A 21687-nucleotide genomic window follows, 5' to 3' on the forward strand; every position below is an offset into this window, starting at 1 on the left:
TGGGACCCACAAATGTTAGGGGTGGGCCTACAGGACGAGAACCACTTGGGACTCCCAGAGATCCTGAGAGGAACTGGGAGGCTGGATCTCCCATGTTGGTTGGTCAGGGACTTCCTTTGCTCCTCAAAGGAACATCAGCTTCTGCAGTGGTTCACTCAAGCAAGCGCCCCCAAGGTCTATGTTACCATGTCCGGGTGACTCAGGCTGGGTGAGCAGTGTTATGGAGCCCAATGGGGACTGGAACAGAATTTCATGGGGAAAAGTTTGGCAGGTTACCACATGAACCCATGGGACCTGCTCCCTTCTGATGCAGCTCCACAGGTGGTGTTCAGACTCCTCCCCATCTATCCAAATATCTGGGGAGGAGCTGTGGCTCAGGAGAAGGGTGAGGGGTGGGGGACAGTGTCACTCAGTGGGAGGGTGACAAGGTAATGTTGCTCTCACCCTCTCTCTCTTCTAACTTGGTCCTTTCTTTCTCCCCGGAACCCCCTCCACAGGCAAGCCCTGCCTTTTGACAGCTCTGGGAACAGGGGTCTTAGGTAACGGTGAGGTGGGACTTGCGCAGGGCAAGGGTGTGTGGAGAGGAGAAGCAGGAAATTCCTGGTCTGCCATGGGGTGGGGCATTCCTGGGACAGACCAGCTCAGACTTCTCCTGAGGCAGCCCCCAGCCAAGCACACAGAAATGGTCTTCTGCTGTGAACAGTGAACAGCTTTCAGCAGCTACAGAAGGAGGTACCCAGTGCCTTGCTCAGCAAAATTTTGGAGAGAGCACTTGTGGACCTGAGCTAGTGTGGCAAAGGGCTCAGGCATTAGAGTCAGAAGAACGCAGGTTTGAATTCCGGCATTTCCTGTGTGAGAACTTAAGCAAGTAAATGACATTTCCCCTCAGCCTTGCTCAGCCTGTTTCCTCGCCTGTGAAATATCTTCCTCTCCTCTGTGTGTGAGTGATGGCCTTCAACAATCTCCAACAGTGGCTGTTTTTAATAGATCTCCTTTCACTCTGTTGGTTTGTTTTTCTATCCTTACCGTGAGTTCAGAACCCAAGAACTGGTTGTCTTGTTTCTGTTTTTAAAAGCAGCTTTGGCAACAAATAAGTAAACATGAGTATGTTCTATCACTGAGCTTGGCTCTAGAAAACCTTTTTATGTATTAAAGCTCATAATGACAACAATGACTGCTAGACTGATAAAGCAGCATGTGGAGGACACAGATGTTATCATAACTTCTTAATGTGTCAGTCACCATTTTATAGCCACTAGAAAGGCACACCATGATATATACTTTTATACTGAGAGTTTGGGCTATTTGCTGTATGTTGATTGCACCACCAAGTCAATGGCTAAAGCCCCAAACTGATCATGTTTCTCACTCCTTAAACATCTCCAGTGACCCCCGCCCCCACCATTGCCCAAAGGACCGGGCCCACGCTTGGCAGGCAAAACCATTGCTAATGTGATCCAAACAAACTTTTCAGCAGCTTCATGGCCTGCCTCCCCAACCCTCTCCCTCCTTTCACCGCATCTATGCCCAGGAGAATGGATTTCACCACTTCCTGAACATATCCTGCTCCCTCATGCTTCTGAGCCTCTGCTTTTACCCTTCTTATTTTGTTTCTCTGGAGAACATTCTTCCACATTCTTCAACATCCAGCATTAATACATCTCTGTGAATTATTCCCCAATTCCTTCAGGCAGACCTGTGTGTACCGTCTTTTTGCTAATGGGAAGAGAGTTTTACCTGCCTATATTAACTTACTTGCAACATTCTGTTGAATACAGAGGCATCGGTCTACATTACTGGCCTGGGAATGAACTCTCCAGTTTCTTCAACTGATACATGGGAGTAATAGTAACCTTATAGGGCTGTTGAGAGGATTAGACATGAAAGTGTGCTACTGAGCAGTGCCAGACACAAATAATCGCCCAATGAATGATAACTGTAATTATTGGATCAAAGTGTCCATGTTCTCTTGACAGACCCCTCTACGTCTAGTAACTCATGGCTGTGAGACAAACATCTTGAACAGAGATTCTATTGGTGTGGAACCAATCCGTTTGAGAGTCAGACCATTGACCTTGATCCTGTTGGCACCATGCCCAGCCTAATTGTATTTGAAGATCAGAGGTAAGGCTCAAGTGGGTCAAATGTCTAGAGAAATAAGAAGAACCATTTATACAAGGTAGCCGTGAATCTTACCCCTAGTTACATTCCACATGGGCACCTCAATTGTTTCCTTACTGCTAGCCTTGATTGTTATCTTTGGTGGTTATTAATTAAAGTTGTTATATGCATTTCTCACATATGTTTGAATTTCACAAGTCATATACTTCCAGGACAAGAGCCAAAACGAATCAACCCAGTCTTTGGAAAAGCAGCTGATGGGGGCATAATCCACTTTAATTAACATTGAGCATTTGAGATTGAACGCAAAGAAGGAACACTGATGAATTGGTTAATTTTGTTTTCCCTGTACCTTAACCATTCAGTCTTTACCCGCCTCTATTTGATACATATTCTTCTGAATGTTTTATTACAAGTATAGTGTTTTCATCAACTGCGAATTTCATTTGTGCTCAGAAAGCATTCAGGTTGCCACGCTAAAGGAAAGCTGAAAGGCAGCTCAGATACTTGCTAAGCCAGCACTCAGGGTGACCTGCACAAGTGTCTTGAGGCTGCTGCCCTTCACCTAAACAGCTTGGCCTGGCTACAGTATTCAAGCTGGCAAGAAAATAAGCCAGAACTCTTCAGTACTTTTTGTGCTGGAGTCACATTTGCAAATCTGGTTTGAAATGGGCTCTTGACAAAGGTGGCTCCTCTCTGTCCTTCCACTGCTCTGGCTTGCTTCAGTGCAAGAGGGCCACCAGCAGTTTCTGGAAGTCCCCAGACGTGTCTGAGCAAACCATGTCAGACAGAGACTTCTGATACTTCTCTTGGAACTTTGCCTTTATCCCCTGAAGGTCCACCTGTAGGAGAAATGACGACAGCAGTGAGGACAAGAACATCTATAGGGTGTTCACTATGAATGCAGGTGGGCACTGTTCTGAATACATTACACTCATTTGCTCATGTATGCCTCAACACAACCCTTGGAGGTAGGGGCTATCACTATTATTACTATTATTTTATGGATGGGAAAAGGAAAGCCGAGTCCAGCTCCGGTTACAGAGGCGAATATATATATATATATCCCAGTATAAATTTATTTATGGACACAAAAACTTGAGTTTCATATGATTTTTATGTATTACAAAATATTTTTCCCTTGAGTTTTTTACAGTCATTTAAAAACGAATCATTCTTAGGTAGCAAGCCTATATAAAAACAGGCCCACCTGCAGGTCACAATTTGCTGACTCTTGGTATAGGGTTAAGAAAATTATCAACACAGAGATTTGAAATGAAGCTTTTGTTTCCTTCTTGTACCCTGATCAGCAAGACCATTAATGCCAATCAATAAAATTCAAATCAATACCAATTTGTAGGACTTATTTTCGACCTAATTCATTGAAAGCTTGAAAAACCTGGGTGCTGGAAATGGGCAGAGGACTCAGAAGAAAAACAAATAAAAAGATTGTTCCACTCCAGATATTCTTAGAACCTAGTGAGGGAGACAATACTGGCAACAGAAAAGATGTAAGTACAGAGAGAACACAGTGTGTCTCGTAAAGGAAGCAGAGAGCTCTCTTTAACCAGGAGTTGTGTTCTTTTTATAATTTTTAAAACTTTAGACTCTATCGTGCATTCCAGACAGATCCACAACCCATCATTCAGCCTTCTGGTTCTTTTTCCTCCTGCCCCAGTTGGAGGCATGAACTAAGAAAGAAGATGAGAGCAGAAGGCAGGGGAATGAAGGATTGTGCCAAGCGGATGCTGAGCAGGAGGGAGACTCGGCAGGATGTTGCCTGTGCCCCCTCCCCGTCCCCCGACTTGTCCGCTACTTGGCTGGGGGAGGGGGCAGGATGGTGTGGGTCAGTGCGGGGGTGGGATGGGGCACACCGGGGTTCTGTTCTAGTATTATGAGGCTTTGGGGGAGATTAGGTATAGCCAATATATCTGGCTGGGCCTGAAGCATTCCAAGGAGATGCTTAGTCTCCTAAACTATCCCAGGACATGTGGCCAATACTAAGATGGGACAGAGCTCTGGTGGGCCCTCCAGAATGTTCCAACCCTCTGGGGTCTTTCAGAATCCCCACCCTGCTCCATGTTGCACATGCTTCTATGAGCCTCAGAATCTCTTGAGACTTTGGCAGGAGCATGGGGGGATGGGGATGGTTTGCTAAGAGACAGACAGAGACCGTGGAGATCTGGAGAGACAGTGGAGGGGAGAACTCAGGATAGTGGCAGAGAGATGGGGAAGGGAAGGAAGGGAGAGCAAGAGAAACAGACAGTAAGCCACAAGAAAACTATGAACAGTGGAGGGGGAGGAGAAATTCCTGGAATAGAAATAAAAACGAAAGAACGGTCTTGTTGCTAAGTTATATTTAAAAATGGTGTCAGATGTTAAGTATTATTTGTCAAAGCCATGGGCCAGGATTTGGGTTGGGATATGTCCCCCTTCATTTAACAATTTTTTTTTTGAGGGAAGATGTCTGTGGTTTTTCAAGTGCTCAGTTACACTTCATTCTCCAAGGCTTCTCCCACTGTGGTCGAGATGCCGTTTCCCCTTCACTTGTCCCTCCTTCCCTCTGTGACCCGTGTGCCAGAGCATCAGTGCTGAATCTCAACAGCTGCTCACAGGCCGTGGGTGCTCATCTCCCTCTTTCTTACAGTCATGCTTTCCCAAAGGTGGGCGATATTGCTCCCAACAGGGCAAAAATGCATTCTTAGAGGGTGAAAAGAACCTTAATCTTTTTATGTCAAAGCTCGCGCGTGCACACACACACACACACGCGCGCGCGCGCACATACATACAGAACAGAATCTATAGATGTATTTACAGAACACAATATATACATACAGAATATGACAGAATATGTGTAAACGGAACATAAACAGATACAAAGTCCCTCTGTGGTGTTCATGTTTTGGGGGAGTGGCAATTAGGAAAAAACTGGGCCCCCAAAGGCTCCTTAGTGGGACGATTACTACTAATAATTTTAAAAAAGGTTGAGGGACGCCTGGGTGGCTCAGTCGGTTAAGCGTCAGACTTCCGCTCAGGTCGTGATGTGGCGATTCGTGAGTTTGAGCCCCGCATCGGGCTCTGTGCTGACAGCTCAGAACCTGAGGCCTGTTTCAGGATCTGTCTCTCTCTCTCTCTCTCTCTCTCTCTCTGCCCCATCCCCTGCTCGTGCTTTGTCTCTCTCTCTCAAAAGTAAATAAACATTAAAAAAATTTTTTTAAAAGGTTGAGAAATACTGTCTTGTACTGATGTGTCTTTTGTGCAAAGCTGTGCTTCTGTGGTGTGTTTAATTAAAGGCCTGGCTGGGGAGTGAGGCAGTCATTTGCTCATTGTCTCTGCTGCTGGGTGACCTCGTCCGTCCCCATCCTTTCAGTGTCTCTGGTCCGTCTTCCTTACAGTGGAGCCGAGCGTGGGCTGCACTCCCCCAGGTCCCCCTGCACAGGCCCCGAGCTCTCTGGAGCCACACATGGAAAAAATAGAAGCAACTATCATTATTGTGTTTTTATAAAAAGAAACAGATTGAAGCATGGCACAAGGTCTTCCACAAAGTCTGGGAAGATGAGGGCTGTCTCTGTTTCACTTTTTCTGTAAATAAACCCTTGAGAAAAACTTTGTTGATGACATCAGCGGTGGCCAAAAGAGAAGTGGTGGCCCACATGCTGGGAGTGGAGTGTGTCTTACCTCAGCCCTGGTCACGATGATGTGAATTAGTGTCTCCTCATCGGTGCCTGCACCCTTCATGGACTTGTACAGACGGTCAGCAAAATAGCCCTCCTGGTCCCGGGCACACCTCACTGGGCAGGACGAGGGACAAGAGAAGGTGAGGCTTTTACATGTTGTTGAAGAACATGGAGACCCTCCGAAGGAACAGAGCTGGCCCCCGTATCACCTGGCTGTCCTCGGAGCTGACTCAGTTGTGAGACAGGTGTTTGAAAGGAGCAGACTTCACACTCTAGTGGGATCTGGAAGATTCCCCCGGGTCAGGGCACCTGGGCTCTTCAACCAAGAACTGAGTCAAAACCCCTCTGCTGGTCCCTGAAGACCCTTCAGGGGAGGAGGAACGCTGCGGCCACCCTTAGGCTTTCCCTGCCAAGTTCATGGTTCTTACCAGCAGGAGTAACTTTTCTTATCTGAATGAAATCTCTGATGCTGGCGTTGGGTTCAGAGGGGAAATACAGATTGGCTGGGGACTCTGCTGTAATAAAACTTCAGAATCTCGAAGACTCACTCAGCTGGACTGCCGCCAGGATGTGCTAAACATCTTTCCCGCCCTTTGTTTTTCCTCACTGGGTTTGCTCGGTGAGTTTCATCTTGGAATCTTTTCCAAGTGCCCCACAGTCTGAGCTCTCCATCTGGGATGCGGCCTCATGAAATGTTTGATGCTGTCTACAGACCACCTTCCTGTGTTCTTGCTAGCTGCTCTTTTCTGGTCCTCCCCTTGCCTGCCAGCTTTGATCTAATCCACAGATTAGTGAAGCACAGTGCCTCTCTACTCCTGGGGAGAAATCATTGTTCCTCTCCCCTCCTCCCATGCTTGGGGGGCCCATCAGGACAAACACTTTGGGGAAACGAACCATTTACTCTTTAGGTGTTGGCATTTACGTAGAACACTTAACATTTTTGATGTTAGTGATTGATAGCAAGTAATACATTGAGCGTAAGTGTGGGATGTGCATCCTTGATATGTCCTGGGATGGGAACTCTTGTTTTCTATGTAATTGCCTATATGATTGATGCTTCCGAGAATTAGAAGGGAACAGGATTAGGGAAGTAGCGTCTAGGTTGGGGGTCTGTCTCTTTTATAGGCCATGTGGAAGCCACCAGAGTTTCAGGAGAACAGAAAAGCCCAGCCCCAGGTGTCTGACCTCTTTATCCTGAGAACAATCCAAAAAGCTGCTGGATTGGTGGTGGTTGGTGGGGGGAGCCTGTCAATTTGGGGAGTGGCATACTTGAGACTCACTTAAGACCCCCTCCCAGGCAGGACACATTGATGCTGAAATGCCTAATGTCCGTGTGTTCCAACCCTTCATAGGTGTCTTCTCCCCTGACATTCCTTCTTCCTGATGTTCTGGGAAGAGAATTCTCAGCTTTTCTATTGTATGCAATCTATGCCTGGTGAATAACGTCTGTTGTTAGCTGCCAAAAGAATCCCTCAAGAGTCTGGATAGGGCTAGCCAGGGAAAATGTGGGCATATACCCTGTGGTATCTGGAAGGCAGGATAGCCAGCCATCATGAGGAGAAGACAATCCCTTGGGGAGCTTGTAAAAGTGTGGCTTCTGGGCTCCATTCTTGGAGATTCTAATAGGGAGCCTGAGATGGGGCCCAGGAATCTGTATTTTCACACACCTCTCTATAGGTGATTCTGGTGCAGGTGGGCCCTGGAGCCCACTGGAAAAGTGCTGCCTCAGAGCATGCCAGTGGTAGGACTCATTTGGTCTCAAATTTAACCATAAACCGGCATCTTTATGAGTCAGGTATGAGTGGGGGTGGGAAGTGTCTCGAAAATACAACTGTAAAGTCATGCTCTACAGCTTGTGTGGTTTATACTTAAGGTCGTTTCTAATCACTTTGAAGTTTCCTACCACCGGAGCATACCTAAGTCCTGCATTTTATGTTCCCCGTCTCCAGGGATGTGGCCCTTCCTTCCTCTGTACCCTCCTCACTCCGGTTGTTTTTGTTTTTATCTTTACTGTAACCTAATCTGCTGATTTGTTTGTTTCCACCATGGACTTGAAACTTCCTAAGAGCAAGAACTGGACCTATTTACCTCTGATCCCTTCACCAAGCGCAACCCCCAGCCCCAGTAGATGCTAACTAAATGTTAAACAATTGAATGGTTTTGTTACTGTTAATAATATTGATAGTGGATTATCATCATTGGTATAATCTTCTGACTGAACTCTGGTATTTTCCTGATTCTTTGCACTGCCAGCACAGAAAGGAAGAATTTGGAGCCTTTGAGTCAGGCTGTTAGGGGATCCCTCCATTTACTTAAGAGACTCATCTTTTAAGCCCCAAGGACAGTCGTCCATGTATGTCCAGTTGGGGTCAGGAGTGACACTAGGGATGTTTAGGCCTCTGTATATCATGGTAGAGGTCAAATTAGTAGAGGCCCTGCTAATTTGAATGCAAAATGAGGACGGACTAAAAAAAATCAATTGCTAACATTGTTTAAAAAAATTTTTTAAAGCCCCCACAAAAAGCAAAACAAAAAGTTTGGCAGGTAGAGCACATTTTTTAACTTCCAGGACTACTTTTTCAATTCTTCCTCTTCCGGGGATCCGTCTTTCCGTTTCTTGTGCTATTTGAGATGGTGCCCTCGACTCCTCACCAAAGGAGAGTATGGACAATGGACAATGGCTTCATTCCGGGGCTTGCAGAAAGGAAGAAAGGAGCCTGCCAGACACAGCCCCATGCCCGTCTCTCTGCTCTTTCCTGCCTATGGGCAACACCTGGAGAGAAGGTGCTGGTGTGCTTGCTTGGCACAATAAAGATCTGGTCTCCCTCCCCACTCTTTCTCAAGAGACCTCATTCATTCTAAATGTTGAAGGGAATCAAGTGGAAAAGAACACCCTCGAGCCATCAGGCATATGCAAAAACTTGTTCATAGGTTGGAAACCTGGCTGAACCACATATGGCTCCCTGAGACTAGACAATGCTGTAGCCTGTTGACAGATGCTCTTCTCGTTGACCCACGATCTTAATGAGACTGTAGTGGATGCCATGATGCATCGCCCAGAGGCCCTCTTTGGGACCAAAGCACTCATTCCATCTGCGGCCTACTGGCTGCTCACAGCTGAGTCCCTCCCCCCCAGAAATGGCCCTCCAAGGCCCTGCCTTACCCACCATGGCAAATGCTCCGGGGTTGCGGCCAGCATCCACCGGTTGCTTGGTGTGTGGTTTAAACACCTTGCCCCCTTGCCTCCTGGCTCCAGGGCTCCATGGGGGACCAGCAAAGCCCCCGCCCCCCGTTACAGCTGCGTCATGCTTACTCTCTCCCTTACCCAATGCTGCTGAGGTGTGTTGTTCCCGAACTATTCCCTAAAGTCTTCCCACATGCAAACCTCCGACTCCAAGCCTGATTCCAGGGAGCCCACCCTAAGTCAGGGACTCTGCTAGGTTTACTTTACCAAGAGTTAAGTAGGCCTTCTGCACGTCTCCCGACGTTTCTGCTTCAATGGCCTCTTCGATGTCTTTGTTGATGAGCTGGAAGGACAATCAAAGGCCAGCCATTATCACAGGTCTTGCTCTGGGCTTTGGCACTCCTGGGGTCACTTCTCTACAAAAAGCACTAAACTCTTCCAGATTTGGTCACGTGACTTTAAGGAACCTATCCTGCTCCATGCCTTACATTTGAGTGGGGGCTCTTATGGCTGATGACTTTTGACCCCTAATGGATTTGATCCCTTCCTTGGATCAGGACAATTCCCTTGGCCTCAGTTTCCTCACCTGTAAAATTGGGAGTGGAAGAACAATGAATATATATTGTAAAATAATTCTTTACATCTCTGTAATAGTTTAGTTTCCAATATGTTCTTACAATTCTTTTCATTTCCAATTCTCTAGGAGGTTGTGGTTATTAATCATCTTACCCACACTTTTCTCATCTCCCATGTCCTGGGACTGGGGACTCAGCCACCCACAGTTTGGGTGACATAAGTAGTACAGGCTGTGAAGTTCACGGTAAGGACTTGGTCCAACGTTTTTGATAGAATGGGGCTGCGTGGGCTGGAAGCCAGGGGGCTGACCATGTCAAAACGTCACTTTCCTTCACTCTGGGGGTGATTCTAAATGATCCTATATTCACCACCGGCTCACATATCACTCTGCACAGCATTACACGCTGGGTTTCTTTCCAAATATTTACAGAAGCTGAAGTTCAGAGTGTATTGTGACAATGCTTAATGCAAGTACCACCTGGGCCAAACTCAGGGCAGGCAAATAAAAGAAAGGAGAACTCTTTGTTGGGTTTGGGGAAGTGCAGTTAAGCATTAAGAATACAGAAACTTCTTTCTTAGAAGTTATTTTTTGAGGCTATGACACAACGGTAGTTCCATAAATAGTTGGGGCCTTTGAGGACACACCAGTCAGAGTGTACGTAGTTTATTCTGAAAACACTAGTAAACAAAATATCCTTTGTGATGCAAGCACAATTGATGTGGGGGGGAGAGAGGTCGAGATGTAATGAGGTTTCTCAGTCTCCTTGTCGTGGTTTGACACCTAGAGGTCTGGTGTGGGTAAGGGACATAGACGGTGGGGATTGGCTGGGGGCTTTCATTTCTGTCCCTTCCTTAGTTGCTCCTGGCCTCTCTTGGGTTTGATGTGGGAGCTGGTGTTTCAGAAGGGACTGGTACCACTTTCCCATGAACAGCGTTCTTGTTCTGTAGGCTGAGATTGCATTTCAAGAGGACATCTTGTTCACACGGGTCTGCGTTTACTAAAAAAATAATCCTCACTTTAAACCGCTTTCTGTTTCTATTGTTAGTGCTGGGACAGCATTGCCAGGTTTCTGCTTTCTCAGTCTTTTTGCCACACAACTCCAGGGGGCACTGTTCACATTGCCCCCTCTTCTCTATCAACCTCCTGCCCACATTCCCCTCCTGGTAGCTACCAAGGCACCTCCAGGGGCTCCAGAGAACACAAATGGAAAACAATCGACTGGCCCAAGTGAATCTCCTTTGCCAATGGCAGGCTTTTCACTTCAGTTCCCGGAACACTTAATTCTTAGGGGGCTCTTTAGACAGATCAGGTTTTCTGATCTTAGTACAAAAAACATCACTGGGGTAGATTCCACACAAGCCTCAAAGGCCTCTCGTTACCAGGTAGCGTTGACCGTAGGGAGATTACTAGAAGAATAGGGGAGACATTTCTTTCTTTCAAAACCTATTCACCCATAGTGACAGCATTCTCATAGCAGAATCCTATGCCCTCTGGGTTTGGCCACAGAAGGTACAGGACTGGAGGCTCTGGAACAAGCTCAGGACAGGAGAGGACAGGAGAGAAGTGGTGACTGATGCGGTGGGGACGCAGTGTGCCCGCGCTGTGGGTATGTGTATCTACAATTCATACTAAGCCCTGCGTAGGGAACTTCCTTCAGCTTTATAGCTGCACAAGCCTTTCATGTTTGGTCACCTTCGGGACGGTGATATTCCTGCCTGGTGTAGCAGGGCCGCAAACGCAGTTTCTTGGTGAGGATTTCTGGGAGCGTCAGTAGTTAAGACTCAAGCTTAGAGGGCAAAACCCTAAAGTTTTCATGCCAAAAATAAAAATTCATCTCTATGCCAGGGCAAGCTATGCAACGTAATAGACTCCCATGATCTCATGCTAGCGGTTTATTGCTTTTAGCCAGAGACCCTTGTGAAAACTTATGAACTAGGGTCATGAGATCAGGGTGAACTCACAAAAATCAGTGATAAGAATCAAAACAGATGATGTTCTGGGGAAGTTTTGGGAATAGAGGAACAGGTAGTATTTTAGAGCTAGTTTCATGTAAAGAATCGCTAAATCAAAAAATTATTTTATTGTCCATTTGGGCTTTATTGGTTCACATAAGGAGACAACTAACAGTTGCTGGTGTTTACTGAACACCTATGGCATGCCAGCACTTTATTTTTAGCACTTTATTTCTATTAATTCATTAATCTTTACTAACCCTATGAAGTAAGTACCATCGTTATCCCTGTTTTACAGTTGGGGAAACTGAGGTCCGGAATCCTTAATGACTTGCTCTGGCTCATAGAGCTAGGGGTCTAGAGCAGACCTTTGCAATTTTAACAGGCACCAGAATCACCGGAAAGACTTGTTGAAACATACACTATAGGACTCCATCTGATTCAGTAGGTCCAGGGGTGGGGCTGAGAATTCCCTCTCTCTTTTTTTTTTAAGTTTATTTATTTTGAGGGAGAGACAGCAGGGGAGGGGCAGAGTGAGAGGCTGAAAGAGAGAATCCCAAACAGACTCTGCACTGTTAGCATGGAGCCTAATGCGGGGGTCGAACCTACCAACCGTGACATCATGACCTGAGCCGAAATCAAGAGTTGGACTCTTAACCAACTGAACCACCCAGGTCTCTCTCTCTCTCTTTCTCTCTCTCTCTCTCTCTCTCTTTAAATAAGAGAATTCTCATTTTTAACATGTTCGCAAGTGATACTGATGCTGCTATTTGGGGATTAATTTTGAGAACAATTGGCCTGGAGAATATCCTTGTAGGTCGTTAGCAGTTCGTGTATACACACACACACACACACACACACACACACACACACACGCACACACACACACACATGCGCGCTAACATGTATGTGTGTTTCCACAGTGATCACCAATGGCAGCCATCCCCAGAAACTCCATCCATGGCTCCAGCCACGTGGGAAGAGGGTGTAGGTCATGGAGAAGTCTTCCAGCTCAGAGTCTACCCCGTTCCAGGAGCAGAGGCCAGAGGAACGCAGGGTCAGCTGGCTTTGATCATGACTCTGGGCATGATTTGAAAGCAAAAGGCCCTCCAGGCTTATATACAGTAATGATAAAATTCCCAAGCTTTATTGTCTTTTCATCTGCTGGCAACACATAGGAAATGCTATTTCGAGTGAGGAGTGGCCAGCTCCCGCCGAGGTAGAAGCTCGGGCTGGGGAATCTTGCTGTTCTCATCCACTTTCTGCTACCGGCTTGCTGTGTGGTCCTGATAAGTTACAGATGGCGCCTTACTCATAACAGACTTTCCTTGTCCAGCAGTTGTAGGTAACAATGGCTGCTTAGCCGACATTACCGTTACAGGATTGCTGTGAAATTGGAATGAGATACAGGGCACAGAAGTGCTTTGAATAGTTAAAAGCACTCTACAAATATAAAATAGGAGACCAAAAAAATCTGATACTCCACAAAAGGCTTCTTGCAATGAAAGACTGATTTTCAAGGAAGGACTCACCACTAAATGCTTTGAAGTAACTAACTCATCTTGTTGGCTTAAGATTATCATCAGATAAAAAATAATTGTAAACAGCAATTTATACACATCTTTTCAGGAGTATCTCTGAGGTATATCTCATCTGTCTTGGGAGTGGTAGGCACTCTGTTAACCCAACTGTGAACTGGAATAATAGTAAGAGAGAACATTTGTGTGCTTACCACATGCCAGGTACTATTCTGAGCCTTTAACATTTATTATTTAACTTTTTTTTTAATGTTTATTTTTGAGAGAAAGACAGAGAGAGACAGAGCATGAGTAGGGGAGGGGCGGAGAGAGAGGGAGACACAGAATCCTAAGCAGGCTCCAGTCTCCGAGCTGTCAGCACAGAGCCCGACGCGGGGCCCCGAACTCATCATGAACAGTGAAATCATGACCTGAGCTGAAGTCAGACGCTTAACCGACTGAGCCATTGGGGCTCCTCTATATTATTTAACTCTTGAAAGAAGCCCAAGAGGGTGTGACGATGAAGATTATTGTCCCATTTTACAAATGAGGACAGAGAGTCTGCCAGTGATAGGACATGGATTTGAACCTGGATGTTGACTCTAGGGCTTTGCTCTTCAGCTTGACACTCCTCTGTTTTCCTAGCCTCTGCTGTTAAGCAGGGGTTCCCAACCTTGGCACTACATTTGGGGCTGGATAAGCCTTTGTTGCGGGGCTGTCCTGTGCATTGTAGGATGTATAATAGCCTTGACCTACTAGATGCTCTTAGCGTTGCCTCCCCAACACCCAAGGTGACAACCCAAATGTTTCCAGACATTACCAATTATTCCTTGAGGTGGGGAAGAAGCAAAATCATCTCTGATTAAGAGCTGCTGTTGTAAAACACCCCCACAGTTCCTTATCCCTGATCTGGACTTCTTTTGGAAATAGTAGTTTTGGTGTGAACTCCATTGCCCTGGTGCTTGTTTACTTACAATCTGGTAGGCTTGAAAGGTGGCCTGTAATTGCTTGTGGCTCCTCTTGGCCAAGACTTCATTGAAGGCAAGCTCATCAGTGCCCCAGCGGTCCTCCCCTGCCTGCAGGACAAATGCAAACATTTTGGAAAAGCCTTTTGCGTAAAAGACTGAATATACTGTTCTATGACCAGGCCTTGCTTACAGGCAGTTATAAAATATGCACTGAATAGAAGTCAAATTGATCAACTAAGCACTATACCTGAGAGTTTACTTCACACATCTATTTATAATATTTATACCTTCATTGTTCCAAAATGGACCTGAAGCAGTAAACTCTGAAATGCAAGAATAGGAACAATTCTTTTTCTTTTCTTTAATTTTTCTTTATTTTTGAGAGAGAGAGAGGGAGAGAGAGAGACAGACTGTGAGCCAGGGAGGGGCAGAGAGAGAGAGGGAGACAGAACCCAGAGCAGGCTCCAGGCTCTGAGCTGTCAGCACAGAGCCCGACGTGGGGCTCGAACCCACAAACCATGAGATCATGACCTGAGCCCAAGTCGGACACTTAACCAACTGAGCCACCAAGGCGCCCCAAGAATAGGAACAATTCTTACAGGTTCACAAAGACTGTATATATTGAAAATACTTTAAAGATCATGCTTATTTCTCAAGAAACTCCCATTTGCATGAAACAGAGGAATATTTGTTGAAAATAGTGCTAAGAAACTTTAAAAAGGACAAAGAATTGGCGGGGACTGGTGCATCTGCACACTTACATCATACAGATCCTTGGCATCCCGACCAGCTAGATCTCTGTCCACCTCATCTCCTTCATCACGATTAGCCTAGAAAAATTGACACGTTGTTATTAACTTGAGTTCCCACTTGACCACAGAAAACAAAAAGAGAAAGTCCTGGAAAGCTGGGGGTGATTTCAGAAGGGTGGTCTGGAGGAGATGGAACCTGGCAAAGTGGCAGTGTTGCTCTTTGCTGCCATCTTTAGGCACAACTGATAAACAGGGTAGCTTCTGAAACAACACTTGAGTTTTTCTCGTAGAAACCAGGGTGGCTCACAAACCCCACTGACCTCTAAGCAGGCTGAAAGCAACCTCGTGATGTTCCCTGGAGTGACTCCATTGGAAAGCTAATAGTGATCCTTTCAAAATATCTTATTTCACCTCTCGGGGGTTCCCAGTGCTGAAGAACCCTGAAACTTGGTCATGGAAGGTTCTGAATTCTAACCTGAGCCCTGTGTGGCCAGCGGAATCCTGAGTGGTCCAACCCTTATATGACCCCCTTCCCTTGAGTGCGGCCTGTGAATATAAGCTGTCACTCCCACGATGTTAGGTTATGTTAATATAAAAAGGAGATTTTACAGGTGCAATTAAGGTCTGTAACTAGTTGTGTTGATCAAAGGAGATATTCCCCTTGGTGGGCCTGATCTTACCTGTAGCAGGGACACCAGAATTTTCTTTAGGGTTCCACTTGTATCAGCTTTGACATCTGATTCAAGGCTCCTGTCAAACACTTTCGAAGAAGGAAAAGGGAGGAGAGAAAGCAGATGATTTCATTTCCCGGAGGTATTTTGAAAGGAACATTCTTTATCCAAAGTCAGAACAAAAGGTCACTTACACCTTTGGTAGGCTTCTTTAATGGCCATGATCTCCTAGGAAGGGTAATAAAACAAAAATCAATACTCCAAGGTGGGGTTGAACAGTAGGAGACACAGAGATACACAGGGAAGTGGCCAGAACCTGTCTCCAGACACATCATGCCTCCGTGACTTCCTCCAAAGAGAGCCATCCTATGGCTCAGGGCCTAGGCCTGGGGCGGGTCCCTGGAGGTGTGAAGAAGCCCCCGGGTGCAAACATCTCAAACCACACACCAAACACACGCATACATTCTCCTTAGTTAAAAGCAAAACTACCACAGCTAAGCTAATGTCTTACTTTGCTGCCTCCTCACTCTGTCTCACGCTCCCATCTCTACTCAGGTGGCTGGTGTCACACAGTGGGTATCTTCCCAAGCATTTCTCCTTGCATTTGTATACAGATAGGTGTGCTACTGAAAACATATAGAATTATTTTGTGTATGTGTTTCCAAAGTGGAATACTGTATGTGTTGTTCTTGGACTTATTTTTTCACTCAGTAATGTGTCTTGGGGATCCAGCTATGCTTATCCATAGTCACCTAGTATTTTTTAGGTGGATACAAAACGTCCTGGCCTACAGCAAGCCATGGTTTATTTAGCGAGCCTCGGATGGATGTACATTCAGGTTGCTTCCAATTTTTTCCCTACTTGACACAAGGCTTCATGCAGTAAACAATGTGCTGCGTGCAGGGCTGCAAGTTTCTCTCTGGGGTGTGTACTGGGAAGATGTGCTTTGTGTTTCAATGACTCAGGCTAAGTGGCCCCGTCAGGAGCTGCCTCAGTTTACATTTAGGCCAGCAGTGTCTAGGAGCAGGCGTTCCCCAGATGTTCACTGGCAAACTGTTTAAGAGTTAGCAGCAGGCCAGGGAAAAGGCAGTAGGGACAATGGGACGGGGGGAGCCTGGGGGGCCGGAGGATGTGGGAATTGGTGGGGGCTGACCACTTGTGTCCATGAAACTCTTTCTGTTCTCCTTCTAACCCACTTCCAGGATGTGCCTGAACCCAAGGCCTGCTCTCTCCCTACTGTTCTTTTTATTGTCAGATCGATTTGATTGTGGGGGAGAAAAAGAGCTTGTTTGTTGTTTGAGAGCAGGGCTTGAAAGAAACTAGGCTGAGGGGGAACCACATGTGGTCAAGTGAGATTAGAAAAATAATGATCAGAACCTTCTTGCCAAGGCAGCCTGCCGATTACCCTAATATTGGACGCCTCCTGGCTGGGACTGTGGAGCTTCTGGAAGGTGGGGGACCTCGACTGGGAACACCGTATAACTGCAGGACCGGACTGATACCATCCTCCTTCGCTGACCCTTCCTGAACAAAAACTCCTTGAAATGGAGGGTTTTTATTATCTTGTGGAAAGAAAAGAAGTCCAGGGATGCTGAGGAAAGGGGTTCAGGGGTTTGGAGAAATGTGCTGGACCCCACAGACTGAGCAGAAGGAACCAACCCAAGGTCATCTACATGCAAGGCTTTTAAAGTATTGTTCTAGCATCAGAGATCTGTTGAAGTTCTTCCTTGCTGTTGGCTCCAAACACTGCTTCTGTTTCCTACCTGGAGGCCTCAAGGATGTTGGGGACTTTCTGGCTTTTTCCTTGCTGGACTTCCCCCATTCTACATGATGAGTGGTTGCAGCAGAGAGTGGGGGTCTCCAAATAATGATTTGTGGACCCTCTCTACTCGTGGTGAATTCCTTGGCCCTCGTGGCTTCTGGAACCAAAGATGAATGAGCTTTGACTAAAGCCTTAACAAAGGCTCTTTTCAGCTCCTGAAATGGCAGCATGTGCCCAGGGACAGGGGGAGAGGTCTGCTGATAGAAGTAGATGGAAACCTCCAGGAAGGTGCTGGCAGCCACGAGAGGTGTTCACGGGGATCCCCTCTGCACCAACTGCTTCCCTGCCTCTTTATGGTCCTTTTTGTACTCTATGCTAGATGACAGCCATGGACAAGGCAGCTGCACAAACACGCTTAGCCCATTTATTGCATTATTTGTGCCGAAGACCTGCAAAGTCAGGCTGGGTGGAGGAAAGCAGAATCTTGCCTCCTGCATATAAAACTATGCATTCCTTTCAGAAATACAAAATCTGCGTTGACACAGCTATTCTGGAAGGATCTATTCTGTCAAGCCAGAGGTGGAAACACGAAGACTGACAGCTGGAAGATTGGAAGATCTCTCCTGCACGTGCCAAACAGACATGTTTCTGTCCAGACACTTGCTCACCTCACGAATGGAATGTGAGGTGTAGTTTTCCTTCTGCCTGCTGCAACCCTCTCTGATGGGCATCTGGATGTTCCTTCAGGGGCTGGGGCTGAGGGCTTGGCTGGCTGGCACTCACCTTATTGGTTCTTGTGCACAGGACCTCGATGATCACTGCCTCATCTGTGCCCAGACCCTTCATGGCCTTTTGCAGCTGGCGGGCATCGTACTCGCTGGGGCGGTCCAGGAGGGCCAAGGCTGTCTTCTCAAAGCTTCCACTCAGTTCGCTCTTGAACACCTCCTCCAGGTCCTGGAGGAAGATAGCGGGAGCCCTGACTGGGGAATGGCCCAAAGCAGAGGACAGGCTTCCCGCTGCATGGCCTTAGGGTCAACATGAAGATTGCCAAGGACACATGGGGAAGGGGAGTGAGCTGGGCAGAGCTCTAGTGACATGAGTGACCTGCTCTGGAGGACAGTCGTCACTGTGACTTCCTCTGGGACTGGCAGAGAGGCAGAGAAGATCCCTTGCTCAGGGCTGGAGACCCCAAAGATGAATCACAATAACAAACAGCATTTGCTGGATAGTTTAGGGTTCAGAGAGCCTTCTCGCTGAACTCCAGAATAGCCCTGGCAGGAGAGGGGAGAGGTATTGGCATCATTTCTATTTACTGCCCTCAAAAAAATGAAGGACTCCCCCCCAAACACTTGCGTGACTAGAAAGGCCTGAAACATGAGTTTGTTGTCTCTGGGGGATCAGATCATTTGTCATCCAAATTTAAATGGTTCTTGTTTTGTTTTAGAGAGAGAGTGAGTGGAGGAGAGGGGCAGAAGGAGAATCTCAAGCAGGCTTCATGCTCAGCATGGAGCCCAACATAGGGCTTGATCCCACACCCTGGGATCATGACCTGAGCCAAAATCAAGAGTGAGACGCTCAACTGACTGAGCCACCCAGGCCCCCCCTGAGGTGGTTTTGAGAGTGAATGGGGGAAATAATAAACTAGCAGTAATTACAGTGGCATAACACGAATAAACGAGGGCCACCCTGGGCAAACCAGATGTGTAGTCACTTTGGTTAACTTGTTAAATCTGGACAGGGACACACGTGGGAAAGCACTCAGGTAGGGAGAAGAAATGAAAATACATTAAGGAAGAAATGAAGTATATGAAATGCCCACTGGCGTCTGTTTTTAGCAAGTGTCCATCTTCAAGGATGTTTTTTGGGAGGTGCAGTCTTATAGGTGAACTGCCTGCTCCTACCTGTGTATCTCTGACATGATGGGTTAGTGACAAAAGGGACAAAAATTGGTGTTCAGTCTAACTAGTGTCACCAATGTCCCAACTTTAGTGAAGGACCTTGAAGAGGGAACCTCGTGTCCAGATGTGGGTCAGACTGGGGACTCACGGAGCAGTTAGCAGCTTAGGAACTCAAATTACATCACAGAGTAGGTGTGGCCACTCAGCAATGTGGCATGATGGCTAATGACATGATCACAGCAGCCGTGTGACCTTGGAAATGTACTTTAACCAATTGTCAGTTTCCTTCTCTGAAAAATGGGGGTCTGATGAGACTCACCTCTTTTTTTTTAATGTTTATTTTTTGAGAGAGAGAGAGAGAAAGACAGAGCACGAGCAGGAGAGGGGCAGAGAGGGACAGAGACACAGAATCCAAAGCAGGCTCCAGGCTCTGAGCTGTCAGCACAGAGCCCAACTCTGGGCTTCAACTGACAAACCATGAGATCATGACCTGAGGGGAAGTCCAACGCTCAACCGACTGAGCCCAGGCACCCCAATAGACTCAACTCAGGGTTGTTGGGAGAATTAACTGAGACAAAGCCCAAGCCTGGAACACTTTAAATGTTCAGTAAGTGGGTATTACTATTATTCCACCCTGAAAGGAACTTTCTAAGAGAAGGCTAATCAACTGTTTCTTTTATGAACCTCTGAGCTCTGAGCCTGGGAAAAAAACCCGGAAGATTTTGCCTAATGAGTGAGGTTTGCAGTCTTATGTGGGGGCCGTGGTATCACTGCCTCTGTCTTCAGGCAGCTGCTCCATCTAACGCTGCATCCTCTAAAGGCAGGCCTTTGGTCAGTACTCTACAGTGTGGATCCATCCAAAGACTGGAAATGTTTTTTTTTTCAGGTCAGATGGGCATTGCGTAGAACTTCAGAGAAGAGAAACCCCAGCTGCCTACTCTTACAAGCCACAAGCATGAAAACAGATCCTTGTGTGTTTACATTCTGTTTGGACACAGAAGCCGGCTCAGGATATCTCAGCTCTAATCCCGGTTTTCTGGCTCACTAGCGGTGTCACCTTGGGATGAGAGTTCTCTTTGGAACTCGGTTGCCATGGGGACTTTGATTTGCCTGTTTCTAACATCTTTGAGCTTCAGATGTGATTCTAGACCCCCTCCTTGGCAGTCTCAACTGTCTGAAACAGCCACGAACTGGAAAGTAAGCAAAGATTGGCACGTGTTGGTATTGCAAAGTTTGGTGCTAGAGCATGCCTACTTTATCTTTAGCAGAGCGCCTAAGTCCTCACCTCGAACTCATTTACTCTGCTTTCCACTCAAGTTTAAGAAGCCTGTATCTGACTTTCCATGTCAGTAGGGTGGGGGTACACATAGCACTTGAGAGGCTGCTACAGTTAGGCGTGCCGACAAGCATAAAAGTTCAACGTCATTCAATTCAATTCCATGCAGCTGAGCTGAAGATTCACAGACTTTCATCAATGTCATCAAGGAATGACACTGACAAGCCTGATTCTGAAGAGAGAAGCAGAAAAACTATAAAAGTGCAGCCATGTGGGCCATTTAGTGTAGAAATAAATAGCTCCTCTCGTGGCAATGAGTTCTTCAGGAGTGGACATTGGCCCTGGAGTCAGAAGACTGGGATGGGAGTGTCAGTTCTTTTTCTTACTAAGTGTGTGATTTTGCTTGAGTCATGGAAACAGAGGAGCTCCAGGTTTCTTCTCTATAAAATGGAAACAATCGTACCTAGGATAGCTTCCCTTTACTGATATGTGCTGCCATTAGCCTGTTCGATTCTCTCAGCAACCTGAGAATTACATTTCATTCTGTATGTGAGGACACCAAGGCCTAAAGAGATTATTGTCTGCCCAATGTCAAATAAGTAAGAAAACCCATCTCTATATCTATTTATACATGGAGGGATTGAAACTGTAAAGGTTTTATAAACATGTATTAGAATATAGCATGATAATTAATATTCATTTTGCACGCTGATAATTCTAATGACAGTAAAAAGTGGTTAAATTGTAGGGGCACCTGGGTGGCTCAGTCGGTTAAGCATCCGACTCTTGATTTCAGCTCAGGTCATGATCTCATGGTTCATGAGTTCAAGCCTCCCATCAGGCTCTGTGCTGACAGTGCGGAGCCTGCTTGGGATCTCTCTCTCCCTCTCTTTCTGCCCCCGCCCCTGCTCTCTCTCCCTCTCTCTGTGTCTCAAAAAAAAAAAAAACCTAAAAAAAAGAAAAGGTTAAATTGTGTTCATCTTATATTAATAAAGAAAATAGAAAGCCTACTGCATACTTAAAAAAATCGATACATAACATCAACAACAACAAAACAAATGAAAGAAAAGACACATAAAGAAAGAAAAAAGTGGTCATGCTTGACGAAATGGAGGTTTTTTTCAGTGTTCTATAACAATCACTTATGAAGAACATATCATTCTTGAAGACAGATGGATAAATGAAGAATTCTTGTATAAAGACCCACCTGTGAAAACTGATTTTCAAGTTATTGGCCTATCTGTAAGTTAGTATGTAGAATTATCAATGGGAAAATGACAGAGGGATTACTAGGAAAAGGAAGTCAGTTTTCAAAAGGAGTTAAAGAATATT

At 46.2% G+C, this 21687-nt stretch overlaps 1 protein-coding gene and 1 long non-coding RNA gene across 4 annotated transcripts in view; one reads left to right on the plus strand and one right to left on the minus strand.

The window, feature by feature from the left end:
• Nucleotides 1-1094: 1094 nt before the first annotated feature.
• Nucleotides 1095-21054, plus strand: LOC131494580 (uncharacterized). The gene is made up of 2 exons (XR_009253464.1): nucleotides 1095-2124; nucleotides 19966-21054. It is a non-coding gene; the product is annotated as an uncharacterized LOC131494580 (long non-coding RNA).
• The window catches only part of ANXA13 (annexin A13), a 51401-nt gene continuing 32090 nt past the window's right edge, over nucleotides 2377-21687 (minus strand). For all 3 annotated transcript variants that reach the window (XM_058698999.1, XM_058699000.1, XM_058699001.1), the window contains 8 exons: nucleotides 17965-18135; nucleotides 15614-15647; nucleotides 15429-15508; nucleotides 14758-14826; nucleotides 14003-14104; nucleotides 9250-9325; nucleotides 5800-5912; nucleotides 2377-2963 (listed from right to left, as the gene is read on the minus strand). In XM_058698999.1, coding sequence (XP_058554982.1) covers nucleotides 2844-2963; nucleotides 5800-5912; nucleotides 9250-9325; nucleotides 14003-14104; nucleotides 14758-14826; nucleotides 15429-15508; nucleotides 15614-15647; nucleotides 17965-18135 — 765 coding nt within the window. In that variant the 3' untranslated portion in view covers nucleotides 2377-2843. The remainder of the gene's footprint in view (nucleotides 2964-5799; nucleotides 5913-9249; nucleotides 9326-14002; nucleotides 14105-14757; nucleotides 14827-15428; nucleotides 15509-15613; nucleotides 15648-17964; nucleotides 18136-21687) is intronic.

The sequence above is a fragment of the Neofelis nebulosa genome, chromosome 14 (assembly GCF_028018385.1).
Source record: "Neofelis nebulosa isolate mNeoNeb1 chromosome 14, mNeoNeb1.pri, whole genome shotgun sequence".
Classification (NCBI taxonomy): Eukaryota; Metazoa; Chordata; class Mammalia; order Carnivora; family Felidae; genus Neofelis; species Neofelis nebulosa.